Source organism: Macrotis lagotis, chromosome 6 (assembly GCF_037893015.1).
Source record: "Macrotis lagotis isolate mMagLag1 chromosome 6, bilby.v1.9.chrom.fasta, whole genome shotgun sequence".
In the NCBI taxonomy this organism is placed as follows: domain Eukaryota; kingdom Metazoa; phylum Chordata; class Mammalia; order Peramelemorphia; family Peramelidae; genus Macrotis; species Macrotis lagotis.
In genome coordinates, this window is record NC_133663.1 from 58,870,943 (window position 1) to 58,885,989 (window position 15,047).

The 15,047-nt window shown below is 37.6% G+C and overlaps 1 protein-coding gene across 10 annotated transcripts in view; it reads right to left on the reverse strand.

Annotated features, from left to right (window-relative positions):
* Positions 1-15,047, reverse strand: part of RHBDD1 (rhomboid domain containing 1) — a 161,699-nt gene that overhangs the window by 103,320 nt on the left and 43,332 nt on the right. For all 10 annotated transcript variants that reach the window (XM_074191253.1, XM_074191250.1, XM_074191256.1 and 7 more), the window contains 2 exons: positions 12,348-12,865; positions 9,676-9,808 (listed from right to left, as the gene is read on the reverse strand). In XM_074191253.1, coding sequence (XP_074047354.1) covers positions 9,676-9,808; positions 12,348-12,780 — 566 coding nt within the window. In that variant the 5' untranslated portion in view covers positions 12,781-12,865. The remainder of the gene's footprint in view (positions 1-9,675; positions 9,809-12,347; positions 12,866-15,047) is intronic.

The following is a 15,047-nucleotide window of genomic DNA, read 5'->3' on the forward strand; positions in this document are numbered from 1 at the left end:
CCACCCCGCCTCTCCCCCAAGCGATCCTGAAGCCAAGGGCAGAGAGAATATTAGGAAAGAAGGAATGGGTTTACAGAATGTAATGTTACCAAAAGGTCAGGGTGGGGTAAGGCCCCAGAGAAGGCCATTCATTGGATTTGGCACCTGAGCTCACTGGAGACCTTGGAGAGAGTAGTTTCAGGTGGGGGGGCGGAGGGGAGATGAATGCCTGTCTGCAAAGGATTCAAGATTGAGTGATAGTGTCATTTGTACTATACACTTAGCTATTTCATATAAATGCATTTTCACGTCAACACACCATTTTTCATGTGCAGAGACTTGTCAAATAGGAGGGGTAAAAGAAAAGAGAGCAATTACATACGATTCGTAGCCAGGTTTCCTCCCAATCCTCCTGATTTCTTGCTTGTGATTAGTCTGAATGTTCCTCCAGATCTGGGTAGGTTTTTTAATTTTGGGGTATCTCCCATTTATGTAACTCAGTCCACAATAAATGAGCTCATTACCTGTTTGACTTAGATAGTCAAACCTCTGAGAAGTCAAAAGATTATGGAGAGTCATCCTCCACACCTTCCTGCAAAGGTGTCTGTCCCATTTTGCTCTTCCCCTCACTCTGGATTCAGTGGCACACATAAGGAGGCAGGAATAAGGATGGGTCAATGAATCTTGTAACGGAGCTCAAGACGCCGGCCCCAAACATAGGACTGGTCTATCCCATTACCTTAGACCAGTGCTAGGGAGCAGGCTCATTCCAGAAAGAGAACACATATCACCTCTATATTTAAATTGCCCTCAGCTAATCTAGGGGGAGCACAGGTCAGACAGTTTTCCATCAATACAATGCCGGTCATAACTAAAAAAAGGGAACAGATGCTACCCCACTTCCAATTCAAGCTTTTCATTGCATTTTTGGTATAAAAGAGCATTCCTACTTGATAAAGTCATTTTTCTCCCCACTGCACACAGTACTGAATTATTTAACACTCATCTCAAAAACACACACATACACCTGACAGTTTTTAAAATACTGTTTGTCAACAGCATCTTCAGGATCTATAAAAATATGTGCAATGAAAGCAGATCCTATACACAAACACAGTCTTTCATTAGCAAGTTGCCGAGTATATTTACCAACTAATGCTTCACAAAATCTTTCTGACAAAGGGAACTGAGAGCTCGCCTAGATTCAGGAAGACCTGAATTCAAATCTGGACTCAGACACTTACTAGTTATGTGAACCTGGGCAACTCACTTAACTCTGGTTGCCTCAGTTTCCTCATCTGTAAAATGAGTTGGAGAAGGAAATGGCAAACCATCCCAGTATTTTTGCCAAGAAAATGCCAAATAGGATCACGGAGAGTCAAAATTAACTGAAACGACACAATGAAACAAAGAAATGTGTGGGGGGGAATTGTGACTCTCGTTTCCAAAGATAATCAATCACATGGTCTACAATCACTCAAGGAGTTCTGTCCCCAAATAATAACTTTCCCAATATGTTGGGAACCTTCCCCTAAACCCTGTATGTGGAGACCTTTCTTCAAATTCTCTTTAAAAAAAAACAGGTACAATTTTCTTCAAGCAATTACTACAGTAATGGAGATTTCCCTTGGCAAAAGCAAAACAAACAAAAATGTACTTGGTCACTTTGGATGCATTAGAAAATGAATATTTTTTAACTAAGTAACTTTCATTTTTTAAAAAAACTGTAGAAAATGTCTTTTGAATCGTAAAAATCTTAATTGTGCTCTTACTTTATGAGAAAAACATGCCAATAAATAGGGCCACTGCATTTTTAAAATTAAAAAAGTACTATTTTCAAAAAATACTTAAAAGGGCATTTCAATCTCCTATAAAGTTTACTAGTCACTAATGGTATATTTAAATTCTTGATACCATCAACTACCAATGACAACAAACCCATTACAAACTTCTAGCTTGTGAGAAAAGAGAGAAGAGAAAAAAGCTAAATTCAAATCACTCTTTAAAAACAATGCAAAAAATAGAAAATTTTTATTGAATTTTGAATGAGAAATAATATCTCTTGGTTAAGTCAAGTAGTGTTAATTTACAGTTTAAAATGAGCTTGTTCAAAAATTCATGGCTACCATTTATCTCTTTCAAGATGACAATAGCTCTATAATAACAGAAAAGATTTGTTTTTTTTTTTTTTTTTTTAAAAAAAGTATTATTTATTTGACCTCAAAGTCATAAAATGCCTTGGAAAGTAAAATTCTGGCCTCCTGAATTCAGAAGGGAATATAAGGGCCATCTAACAAGAGATAAATTGGAGCTTTATTGTTTTCTTTCTAAGATAGCTAATGGGAAACCACCTTCTAATAGTACCATTCACACTGTAGCTGGTTCTCAGCTGCTTCCTGGAGAATAATTGATGAACTAATGATGAGACTTCACAGTACAGACCTTCTTAATTCTACATAATCTGAACCAAAGCTAAATTAAAATAGCAAACAGTTCTGACTCTCATGATTTTTAAACCAAAATCATTTAATATTTCAAAGGAGTAGGCAAAAAAAAATAGGCAAATATATAAAAGGGCTAACTAGATTCTTTTCTGCACTGAAATGGGAAGGATTCAGTAAGAAAATCCCTAGAGATCCGATTTTTCATCTTATTAGGAGAAAGAATATTTAATTGTATAACACATGTCTACAACAGTTTCTCCCAGAGACACTTCTAAGGAGGCCAAAGTGCAAAGTCCTAAATACTCCAAAGGGAAATAACTGAACTTCACCAGCTTCATTATCGTTTTTTAATGAAAAAATATTAGTAAGAGGAAAAAAGGCAAGTCAAAATAATTGCTACATTTAGCACTTGGTTTTATGATTAAAAATGAATCACATTCCTCACAAAATACACTGGCTCTACATTTTAATTAGCCACGCTTATTAGCATCATTTCTAAGCAAGGACAAATGATTTTTTTTAACATTCATTTAATCTCCTTAAAATAACCTATAGTCATCATTATATGACAGATCCACACCTGTCACCACAACCCAATTATTGATCATTAACAGTACTCTTAGTTGAAGCAGAGATTAGGTAGGTGTTATCATCTACACACCCACAATTACATCACAGTATGACAGCCAATTAGTTGAAGCCTATGTAGCAAATCCTGGTTTCAAGTCAGCACTGTGGTCCATAGGAAAAAACAGCTGCTACCCTATTTCCACAGAGGGTTTGCCTCCTTTACTGGAGGTAAAACATGCCTTAAGTAACAAATTTCCTAGCTTATTTACTCAAAAAGACCTCCATTTTGGTTTTGGTCCTTGTACCCAATAACAAAGTTTCCTAAATCAATAGGGCTTTAATTCGACTCTATTAATGACGTATGTATTTCCAAACAGAGTCACAGCAGGTCTGTCCAATTACAAGAGGCAATATTGTCCTCCTGTTACTAAATTAAAACTTATTTTGAAATCATTCTAATTTAGTGCTTATGAAAGAATGTGAATGCAAAGGTGGAAGAAGTTAATGATCACACAAATATTCACCCAGTAATGATTTAAAGCATCATTAAAACCCGCTCCCACACATGTACCTACCTTTTTTGGCACCCCATTTGTGCAGTCTCTTGAATAGGTAGATTTTGATGGTTCTGTAATTTCACCCATGTGGGTATCCCTTCCATCAATTAATCAACAAGCATTTATTAAGTGCCTGCTCTGTCAGCGTGGAGACAGAGCTGACCTCAGAGGCACCTGTGATCCTTACTAGCTGGTACGGATTCTGGGTAGATCATTTAAAGAACTGAGAACTCTCAACAACTTAGGCAACTGGGTCTATAAGTCACTGAGAAGGTGCACTGGGGAGGGAATTTCCCTCTTCTAAGGTGGGGAGGGGGGGAAACAATATCCCTGTACTGTGTGATACAGTTGAAAGTTCACTGGATCTGGAGTAAATAAAACTGGGTTTGAGATCCTCCTTTGACCCCTGAAATCCATGAGAACTTGGATAAGTCACTTTTTTCCTCTGGACCTTAGTTCATACATAAAATGAAGAGTCTGAGCTTTCCTTCTCACCCAGTATGGTTCTATATCCACCTTCTTCCATTGGTCCTCAATAAAGGGTTTGCCCAATATACTAGGTCTTCTTCCTCTAGGTGGTTTTGCTTTCCATGAGAACTAACTACATTCATCTGGTCCACCTGCTTTTCTTGCCCTCACCAGCCCCCACCTGGTCCCAACATGATACAGTGATCTAGCCTTCTTTTAGACTACTTCCTGTTTATAAATTAGAACATAAACTCCTTGAAGGCAAGGATATTCCGATTGATTTCTGTACTCTGAATGTAAGATCCTTGTGGTCAGGGATGATCTCAATTTCGTATTTATATGCTAAGTAACTAGTGTAGGCTCAATAAATGAGAAGATGCTCAATAATCAGTAGATGCTCCATAAATGTATGCTAACTGATGGGTAAATGTATGGCAGTTTGCTTTTTGCCCATGTTTGTGACCACAGATTTCTGTCCAAGGGCAGAGCAATCGTACTCACTCTATCTCTCAGGAAGCTCTAGAGAAGGTGACCAGGAATTTGATCAGAATACTAAGTGTCAATTGTCTCTAGATTGACCTCTCAATGGGAACAAGTTGCCCTCCTTGAAGCATCACTCATTATTACCCTTAGTACCCACCAACCTAGAGCTTCAGAGAGACTTATTTACAATGCTATTTCATTTCTGAACCCTCTATGAAAGTCCTATTTGCAAGGCTTTATGGTAGCATGGAAGTAGCTTACCTAGGATTTTTCCCAAGCTTGAATTCCCAGAATTAAAGGGAGGAAAGGAAGAGGAAGGAAAAAAGGGAGGGAGGGAGGAGAGAAGGATGAATCAGGGAAGGGGGGGGAAGAAAGGAGGGAGAAGGAAGGGAGGGAGGAAACTATCTCTATGGTACAGTAGAAAGTTCATTGGATCCAGAGTCAACAAAATTGGGTTGAATTTAAGCCCAAAGTTGTTCCAAGTTGGAAAGGGCTTAGAAACTCTCCTTCTTCAGGTGGCTTAGCCTTACCAGATCCATATTATAAAGCATCAGTCATCAAAATTTCTGCTATTGGCTAAGAAATAGTGTGGTTGATCAGTGGACTAGACTAGGTGCAATGGCAGGAAATGATTATAGTAATCTGATGTTTGATAAACCCAAAGAGTCCAGCTATTGGGATAAAAACTCTGTCTTTATTCTTTCCAGTGTAAATTTTCACTCTATTTTAACATGTCTGAGACATCAATGAATCTAAAACTTTCCCTTTTCACTGGAGCCCATTGGAAGGCAGATTCAAGCAAAGAAAATATTCTGCAGTTTTGGAACCAAGGTTTGTTCTCTTACTGTAGAATTCTTTAAGACTTTAAGATGCAGAGAGCTATGTTATTAGCTCCATTTGATCTTTAAAAAAAAAAAAGTTAAAGAACATTCCTATGGTCACATAGGAGAAATATAAGAGAATACGGAATTCACATCATTCAGTTATAACCCATAAGTGCCAGCAGGTTTTATCACTTACTTTTATAATGATGGAAGCAATTCACTTTAAAAGCTAATCCAATCATTCATTCATTCAGCAAATACTTTTTGAGGAGGGCCAAAGTTCAATTGCTCGTTACAAATCAGCAACATCCCAATTATAATGCCGCCAAGCGGTCTACGGTCTCAGAAGTGATCAATCATAGTAATGTGTGAGGTAGCAATAATGTAGGAGAAAGAACACTGGACCCATAGAAGCTATTCCCAGATTCCAATCCAGGCTCTACCACTAGCTATATGTGGCCTCAGCAAGCCCCCTATACACCCTGGGCTTCGGTTTCCTCATGCGTACTGTGGGGTTGAAAATATTCAAGTTGCCCAATTCATAAGATTGTTTCAAGGAAAAGTGCTAAGTGTTATGGGAAGGGGGATTTTGCCCAACAATCCTCTAATTATCATCAGGGGCATAAAAAAGAGATACATGGTCGCTAAAGTTATATACCACCAATTTGAAGAAAGCACAATATGGAGTCCAAAGGGAAGACTTAGAAATGATGAGGTCTTTCAGGGGCCTGTTTGTGGATAAGCTGAATAAGTGTTATTTTTTTTTTCCTATGAACACTCTGAGTGTTTATATGATGCTGGTATGCGATACTGTGGTAAGGGTACTGGGCTAGGAGACAGGAAGTCTGAGTTCTATCAACAAGTTTGCTGTGTTATTTTGAGAAAGCCACAACCTCTCTGAATATTAGTTTCCTCATCTGCCAGACAGGCCTGTGGTAGGAGCCACACTGACTAGAGTCCTTGATGTGTGAACTGGGCTAGTTTTTCCTTGACAGGTAGGAAAGCCATACCTGAACCTTGATTGTTTCAAAAGGGGCAGGGCTCATTCAAGTTGCTGAAGCTTCTGGATTGCTTGGAACATAACAAGTCTAGTCCATCAGGAATCTATGTCCCTCAGACTAGCTATATGGAATGATACCAAAGAAGTGAGTCAGAACTTCCATTTCCATATGGAGACAAAGGAGGGTTGTCTCTTGCAGCCATTAGGGGAAAAAATCTTTTAGTTAAACATTAGATAACCTACAAAGTGTCTTCTGTCCTTGGATTTAACCTGAGTCTGGTCTAGTCCAGAATACAATTAGTAATATTTACCCAATATGCCTAAAAGGAAAGTTGTGAGGATCAAATAAGATAATTCCCATATCCCCCAACCAGGTAACCAACCTGGTTGATTGTGAATTGTTAATCCTATGACATTCCTGTCTTCTAATTCATGGGCATGTCCAGAATGATGGGGAAGGGAGAGAATGAAGTTGTCCAGAAGCTGCCTCCTCAGCACCCCTCACCTCACCAAGCTCAGGTCCTTAGCAATCCTCTTTCTCCTCAGGAGCCACAGAGTTTAGGATGAAAAGAAACCTTAATGCTACATAACCCTCAACCGAGGAACAAGAAGACTGGGGGACTTGCCCAAAGTCCGGGGTCTTCAGTGCCCTTTCTGCTGCACCAAGGGTTTTGAATCTTTTCTGTGAATTCTAGACCCCTCAGCAGCCTTCTGAAGCCTATGCAACCCTTTTCAAAAAGATGCTTCTAAAAGTAGAAAATAAACTATGTAGAATTACAAAGGAACAGAATTGTTGTGAAATGTCATTTTCCCCAAATTCATAGACCCCACACCCTAACCCCACTCCACCCCAGATTAAGAACTCCTGTCCTCTATCTATACATCAGACTGGACTGTCCTGGCCCTCATCTGTGGTAATATGCTGTTTCTCCCCCACAGCATGTTCAGTTCTTGGGATGAGTGTGTTGTTTTCCTTTGTCTTTCTGTACACCTGGTCCCTGGCATATAGTAGGTGCTTTATCTCACAGTGATCACAAATCTCCGGGAAAATGAAAAGCATTTTTTCCCTCTATAATCTAGTGAAACTTCTCCTGAAGTAATGTACACTGAGGGCATTCTGTTAAGTACAATACATCTTATTTAAATAAAAGACAGTATTTCTACACACTATGACTTCAGAGGGCAGAACACAAGTTAATGATAGGATATAGGCCTGTCACAATAACCTGTCTAATGGCTTTCATATCCCTTAGCAGGGCTAATGGTTGACCATTTGAAATGGCAGTTAGCAGGCCTGGTAAAGCCAGCAGCACGGAAAACAACCTGACCTTAGCCCTGCGTTCTTCAGGTCAGCATTCTGCTAGCATATTTATGTCAGAAGGAAATCCTTTGCTTCCAAAGGGCAGGCCACCGATTCTCTTGACAAAGGCCACCTCTAATATAAAGAAATAGACTATGTCTAATGAAAATTTTGGTTACTGGGATAAAAACCAAAAAACAAAGCAGAAAAAGTTTTTCGTTCTCATGTTCCCACTGGATTGTTGTCAGCTACTCCCAACCCCCTGCCCTTGTCCATTGTTTTCCTCAGACTTCATGTGTTCACATACATATGCAGATGTCTGAATATACAAAGTTATCGTTCAAAGCCCCTATTCTTGAAAATCCAAAGCACTGCTCTTGCAAACCTGAAGGAAGAGAAATTTGACATCATTTCCCTGCTTGGTATGTCAAGTCTTTCCCCATAGAGTGGCCATACCACTTAAAACAAGGCCTTGCCTTTTTAATGACAAGAAAGCAGTATGGTAGAATTCCTCAGAAATAGTGTCGTAAGAATGCTAAAGGACCTTGCTGTTCAATAGATTCACGACGTGATCTCAAAGTTCAAGTGCCAAGAAAACCAATTTGCATATGAATATTAGCTGGAGACTGTCATCTCTAAGTGTCTCTGGAGAAAGCCTGTGCTTTCCATCCCCAGTTAGATCAAACCCGTCAGAGGCCCTTTGGTGTGACAAGGTGAGAAAGAACTATTCAAATGATAAAAGGTCAGACATTATTGGACTTTTTTTAAAGGGAAAACTTTGATGATTCTGTTATGCTCTCTTAGCTAAAGTGCCACTGGAGAACAATACATTTCAAATGATGGCTGTCCAATTTCAGAAATCAGCACTAAAGAGAGACTGAAGACTAAGAAAACTATACAATCTCAGCCTGCCAGACCTGCAAAGAAAGAATATTCTCAAATAAAGGTAAACATATTCTTATTAAATGTATAAAAATCCCCCACTCAAGAAGAAATGTTGAAAGGCAGTAAGATACAGGGGAAAGAGAACTGGATTTGAAGTTGGATGACCCAGCTCAATTTCTTTGGATTGAACAAGAAGTCTTTCAGGGTCCCTGAATGCTCTATATATCTATAATCTCATGATCAATTCCCTTTCCCATAATTTCTTCTTTAATCCCTTATTTCTTCTCCTTTATCCCAGTGTCTCCTCTCTTTCTCAAGCAATGTTGCAGGGTGCTTACAACAAAAACGAATCTACTTTCTTAGTAATATTGAACCCTCTCAAAATATTTGGCACAAACATATAATTTGTTGGGAAAGTTGTCCTTCCCAGTAAAATGTTAAGTACCTTGAGGGCACAGACTGTTTTACTTTTGTCTTTTTTACTTCCAGTAAAATGTCTGGTACATAATAAGATAATAATAATTAATGATGAGAGGATTTACATAGCATTTTAGAAACACCATCTCATCTAATTCACTTGACAGTTCCTTAAGAGAGATGCCCATTTCACAAATGAGGAAACTAAGACTAAGAGAGATTAGGCATCTCGCTCAGGGTCACTCAGCTAGAAAGCATCTGAAACTGCATCTGAGCTCAGATCTTGACTCTACTGTGCCACCTCACTAACCCATTAAGAAATGCTTGTTGGCTAACCAATTCATAGTTCGATAATAAGTCGTGATGGCTAAGATGGAATCATCTCAAATAGCCTTAATAACACAAAATAAACAAAAACAAAAGAGTATCGTGGTATTGTGCCAATAGATTCTGGATTCTAACCCTGGCTCTGTCTCTAGTTGTGTAACTCAGTATAACCCACTGAATCTCTCTAAGTTTCAGCTTTTTCATCTGTAAAAACAATAAGGCTGTACTGTACAACCAATAAAGTCCCTTATAGCTCAAACATTCAGTGAGGCTTCTCATCACTACCATCACTAGTGGCAACTATTTTAACACTTTCCAACAACTGAATTAGGAGTTAACCCCATTTCTCCTGAAGCATTTCACAATCCAAATTGAGCTCCTCCATTTTGATTCTCAAAAAAAAAAAAAAAGTAACACTTACTTTGGAGAGAGTATATGAATCATCACCAGTTCTACCCAGCAGGCATACTTGATGGGTACGTATATGCCCATAACATTCGTGTGTCCTCCAGGGTTATAACTGTTGTTAAGAACTTTCAAGGCAAATAAAACTCCTAAAAAAAGAAATACATATATTATCTTTTAAAAAAGAAAAAGCACACCACACAAATGGCATCACAATTATATAAACAAAACAAATTCAAAGCAAAAAAAAGGTCTACAACTTAGTGCTAGGAACGATTATTTCCCCTAAACTTGTCAAGCTAGCTTTTGGAAGAAAGACAATGTTTCAATGAAATTATTCCTCTAACTAATTCAATTCAGAAGTTACTAATTAGTGTTACTAATGAGAGGTAGCTAGGTAGCACTGGCCCTGGAGTCAGGAGGTCCTGAATTCAAATTCGACCTCAGACACTTAGCTGTGTGACCTTGGACAAGTCACTTAACTCCATTGCCTTGCAAAAAAAAACACTTAAGGTGTTACCCATGAGCTCTTAAGTCCACACCATACTCTCTTCCTGACTTCAACTAGAAGAGGGATGACAATGGCATAACAGATTTTACAACCCTGGGCCTGAAATTAGGTAGGTCTAGATTCAAATCCTATTTCAGATTCTTACTTCCTATATTACTCTGGGTAATCATTTATCCTCTCATAGTTTCAATTTCCTCATCTGTATTTGAAAATTAAATTATATAGCACATGAGAAGCTCTTTGTGAACCTTAAAAGTATTGTATGAATGATAATCACTGTTAGGATTTTTATTTATATTATTATTATTTCATCAGAAAGTACTTCTCAGACTTAATATGTTATAAGGGCTCAGAGAAAGAAGAGATATTCAGGGTAAATAGAGTCGGAGGAAAAAGGAATTGATTGTCTTCAACATTCTTGTGCTTTCTGGTCCTCCTTCAATCTATTCTCTAAATCTTAAAATACAGAATTGAAATCTTGCTAACAATTTCAACACAAGAAAAATCTATATTTAAAAAAAGGGAGATGGTTGGAAACAAGAGTTGGTCAAAGGAATACTCAATAGTTTTTGAAAAAATTTCCATTACAAGCAATTCAACACCAAAATCTAATGATTCCTATGGTTGAATTTTCTATGAATGCCACTGGCATAAATTAGCTCTCCTACCATTCCAACACCATTTGTTAATAACCCAAAGTAGACTTCTGGGATTCTGACCTTTCACTCAGCACCAAACCACTTTCTAATGGCCTAATATCAATGTAACAGTGGTAGTCACAGGGGGAAGAACAGAAGAAAAAACTACTATGTTCCTCTTAGCCTTAATTTAGATTCATCACTGTGAACAATGCTCTGCCTTTCTCCTAGAATTGTAGCATGTCACCTCTGGCAGGGACCTTCAAGACCATCTAGTTCAACCTTACTTTACAGATGAGAAAAATGAGGCTAAGTGAATTAGTCAGGAGTCTCACCAAGGTGAGTGATAAAATTGGGTACATGACCCCAAGTCTCCTGACTCCTGACCTTGACTACCATACTGGGTTTCTTTCCCTTCTCTAGGATAATGGTCACTCATGACTCTCTCTCTGTATCAGAGAATATCAAAGTTAGAAGGTATCCCACCCATTCATCACCTCTCTCTCTCACCACAAAGGTCTCACTGTAATCTTCTCTGCTTTAGTTTTTCCTGAATACAGGGGGTGGGAGGTAAAAAAAAAATGACTTTATTTTTCAATGGGTTTCTTGAATCACTCTTTCATCAAATGTTCCATGACATATTTCACTTCATTCCCACCTTTTTGGCTGTCTCCTCCTCTGGTTAGTTTCTCCTCTACCCCAGTCATCTAGTCCCTCATAGATGGGCTATTTTCAATTTACTACCCCTATGGCCCAGTCATTATCTATTGTCATCTTCACATTACAGTGCCTTCCCTAACCACCTCTACCCTTTTTAAAAAAAAAATTTTTATTTATTTAAGGCAATAGGGTCAAAAGACTTGCCCAAGGTCACACAGCTAGGCAATCATTAAGTGTCTGAGGCTGGATTTGAACTCAGGTCCTCCCGACTCCAGGGCCTGCCACCTAACTGCCCCCTCCCTCTACTCTTTATCCTTATCCATAGCTATATGTCTATCTATGTGTCTAGATCTAAGTAGTTTCTCCACTGAAGGCTTGAGATCAAGAACTACTTTTCTTTTTTAACCCAGTGTTTGGCACAATCTTGACCAAGAGTAGGTGCTTAATATATATCTTCATTCATTCATTCATTTATTCATTCATTCATTCTCACTTTTGGACAACTCTAACTGTTGGGAAATTTTTCCTGATCCCAAATTTTCTTCTCTGTACCTCCTAGTCACTGCTTCTGGGCATAAGAAGATCAACTTGAATTCCCTCTTCTCCATGTCAGTCCTGCAAATACCTGAACCCAATTATTATTATTTTTTTTAGACTAAACATACCCAGTTCCTTCCAGCAATCCTCATATGGGAGAGACTCAAGGACTTCCACCATTTCTGGTTTCTGCACAGAATGTTCTACCTTCCCGATGTCCTTCCTAGAGAGTAATTAGGTCACCAACACCCATGGAGAACACACACTAAGTGAAAGGATACAATCCTTCACTCCTCCCTGAGGATCTTCATAAATGCTGTCCCAAAGATTATCCTGCCTTACCTGAGAAACCAACAGCACAGTAGATTTTGTAGTCAGGTTGGTCCAGAAGTTCTGAAATAGTATATTCTATTGCCAGGTAGATCACACCAGTGAGCAAGGAGAAAACTGCTATGATGTAGGCAAACCAAATATTTCCTAGTCTTTTTTCCAATATAAGTCCTTTCCACAACAAGGACACCATGTTGAAATATAAATGCCAGTCATCTGCATGGTGGAAAGGAGAAAGTAGCAGGCGCTCCCAATCTTTTTTCTCATAACATGATTCTACACTTAGGCAAAGCCCATAGATAGGTTTTGCGGGGTTGAGAAAAAGCCAGATGTTGAGGGCCATACATGCCAGAGTGACAGGAGGGATATTAGTGAACCCAACTTGCATGATTTGAAAAAAAAGTAAAAGCAGGCCTTGATGAATTCCTCTTGACCTCCGCTGCATGATGCTTAAAAGTTCAGAAGACTAACTCAATGGAAGCAAAATATCTGATTTTCAAAATCCAAAAGGAGCCCACTAGCAGTTATATCTGAAATAAAATTGAAATATAAGTTAAAACAATGTATAGTGAACAAATATGAATTTCTAGTTTGATCTTAGATTCTGATGCCATACCCTTCCCAATTCACAGAATCAAGAATTCTATAACCATCTCTTCATTTTGCAGATATGGGTCAGAAAGATGATCTACAAGACTGATCTAAAGTCATTTATGGCTCTCAATGCTGTCTCTTCTCCCAAGAGAAAAAGTCTACTGGACTGTTAGGTTTTCCCAGAAATGGAAATAGAATATATCTTGATAAGATATGAAAACTGGAATAATGCTAGCCCAGAGCAGAAAGGGACTCTCAGGAACCAAGCCTGGGAAATATTTATGGAAATATATTTTTCTGTTAAGTTCCTTCTTCGAGGAAAGTCCTTGGTTAGAAACCAGGTGAAGAAAAATCTCCACACTATCACCTCTGGTAAAGTTAAAAATAGAAAAGAATAACAAAGTGAGTACTCAAGGATTAAAGAACCATTCCTGAAATAGTAGGACTTGATACGAGTAGACATCTGATGGAATCAAGGATTTGGAGTTGTAAGGGTCCTTAGAAGACAACTAGCCCTCCTTTAACAGCTAAAGAAAACGAGCAACAAGGCCACAGAGGTAGTAATCATCAGAGGCAAAATTTGAATCCAATCCTCCAACTCCAAAGGTATCCTAGTATAATGTCTTTTTTAATAGCCTCTTTAATTTATTTCTTCCCTGCTTTCTTTCTTTTGAGGAAAGGAAAAGGGAATCTCTGGAAGAAGGTAAGATTTAGTGACAAAATTGTAGCCTAAATCCTGAGCTATAATTTTATCAGGTAAAAGAATTGCAGCTTCTCCATACCCAACCTTCTTTTAATGCTCCACGTGTGTGCTCATTTAAAAAAAAAATAATTACAGGCTGTGTGACTAATATAGAAATGTTTAACATGATTGTACATGTATAACCCATATCAGATAACTTGCTCTCTTGGGAAGGGGAGATAAAAGGGAAAAAGGGAGAAAAATGTGGAATTCAAAATCTTAAAAAAATGAGTGTTGAAAATTATTTTTATATGTAATTGGAAAAAATACTATTAAGTAAAAAGAAAAGAATTACAGGTTGTTTCAAATCCTGGTAAGAAGCTAAAATGCTATTGATGTACATAACCAGAGAAAGGCCTACTTTGTATAGCTTTCAAAATTGGGGAGGGCAGGACACAATGGCTAAAATTACAAGCTATTTTTGACTATAATATAGATTCAGAATGCAGTTAATATCATGGGACATGGGACATGGTACAGTGCAATGTACAACAAATTCAAAGTTAAACAGTCTTTGTGTGGGAATTTAAAAGTATCATAATATTATGTTTCTACTTGTCATTCATTTTGTTAAGTAAATTAAAAAGCTGCTTTCAAAAAATAAAACAAAACCCTGAAAATTTTGGAAGACTGAAAAAACTCAAGAATAGTCCTAGATAAACATATTTTAAAGGAGTAAACTCAAATTCAATTTCTTTAAGTTTTAATTGTCTTGAGTTTTTAAAGTAAAATTATTTTTTCATCATTGATAAATATATCACAAGCTTGATGAAGAAATTCACTCAAGAAGCTAAGACTAATAAGCAAAGACAAGAAACAGTTTTCAATGGCAGAAATAAAGAAACACAAAGTTAAAAAGTCCAAATCCAGAAAAATAATCCATTCTATTTATCACTGATATTCACAAGTCTATTTTTGAAGAAGTCAAAAGGCCACTAGAGTTGCTTTGTATAAATACTTTAGTGTGTAACTTAATAAGACTGAAATACACTGAAAGTGTAACCAGTGACTAGGTTGCTAAGACTTATTTTTCCCCCAGAGAAAATTTGCTACTTTTCAAAAGTAGAGGCAAACTGATGTCTCTAGTCAGAGACTTAGTTTGCATTATGGAAATAAGCAATTGAGAATTTGTTAACTGTAAAAAGTATCATTCAACATGATAAACATTAGAGCTGCCTGAACAGACTAGTAAGATCAAAATTATGTTTGAGAAATTATATATAAAAAGTCAAGTAATTCTATTTACAAATTATTTAATACAGTGGGAATAATAGATTGATATACAATGGAAAGGGAATTATCCATTTGACTGTAGATCTTTGTTATCAGTTAGCTAAGAAACCAAAAATCTTCTTTTCCATTGCAAGCTAATAAAG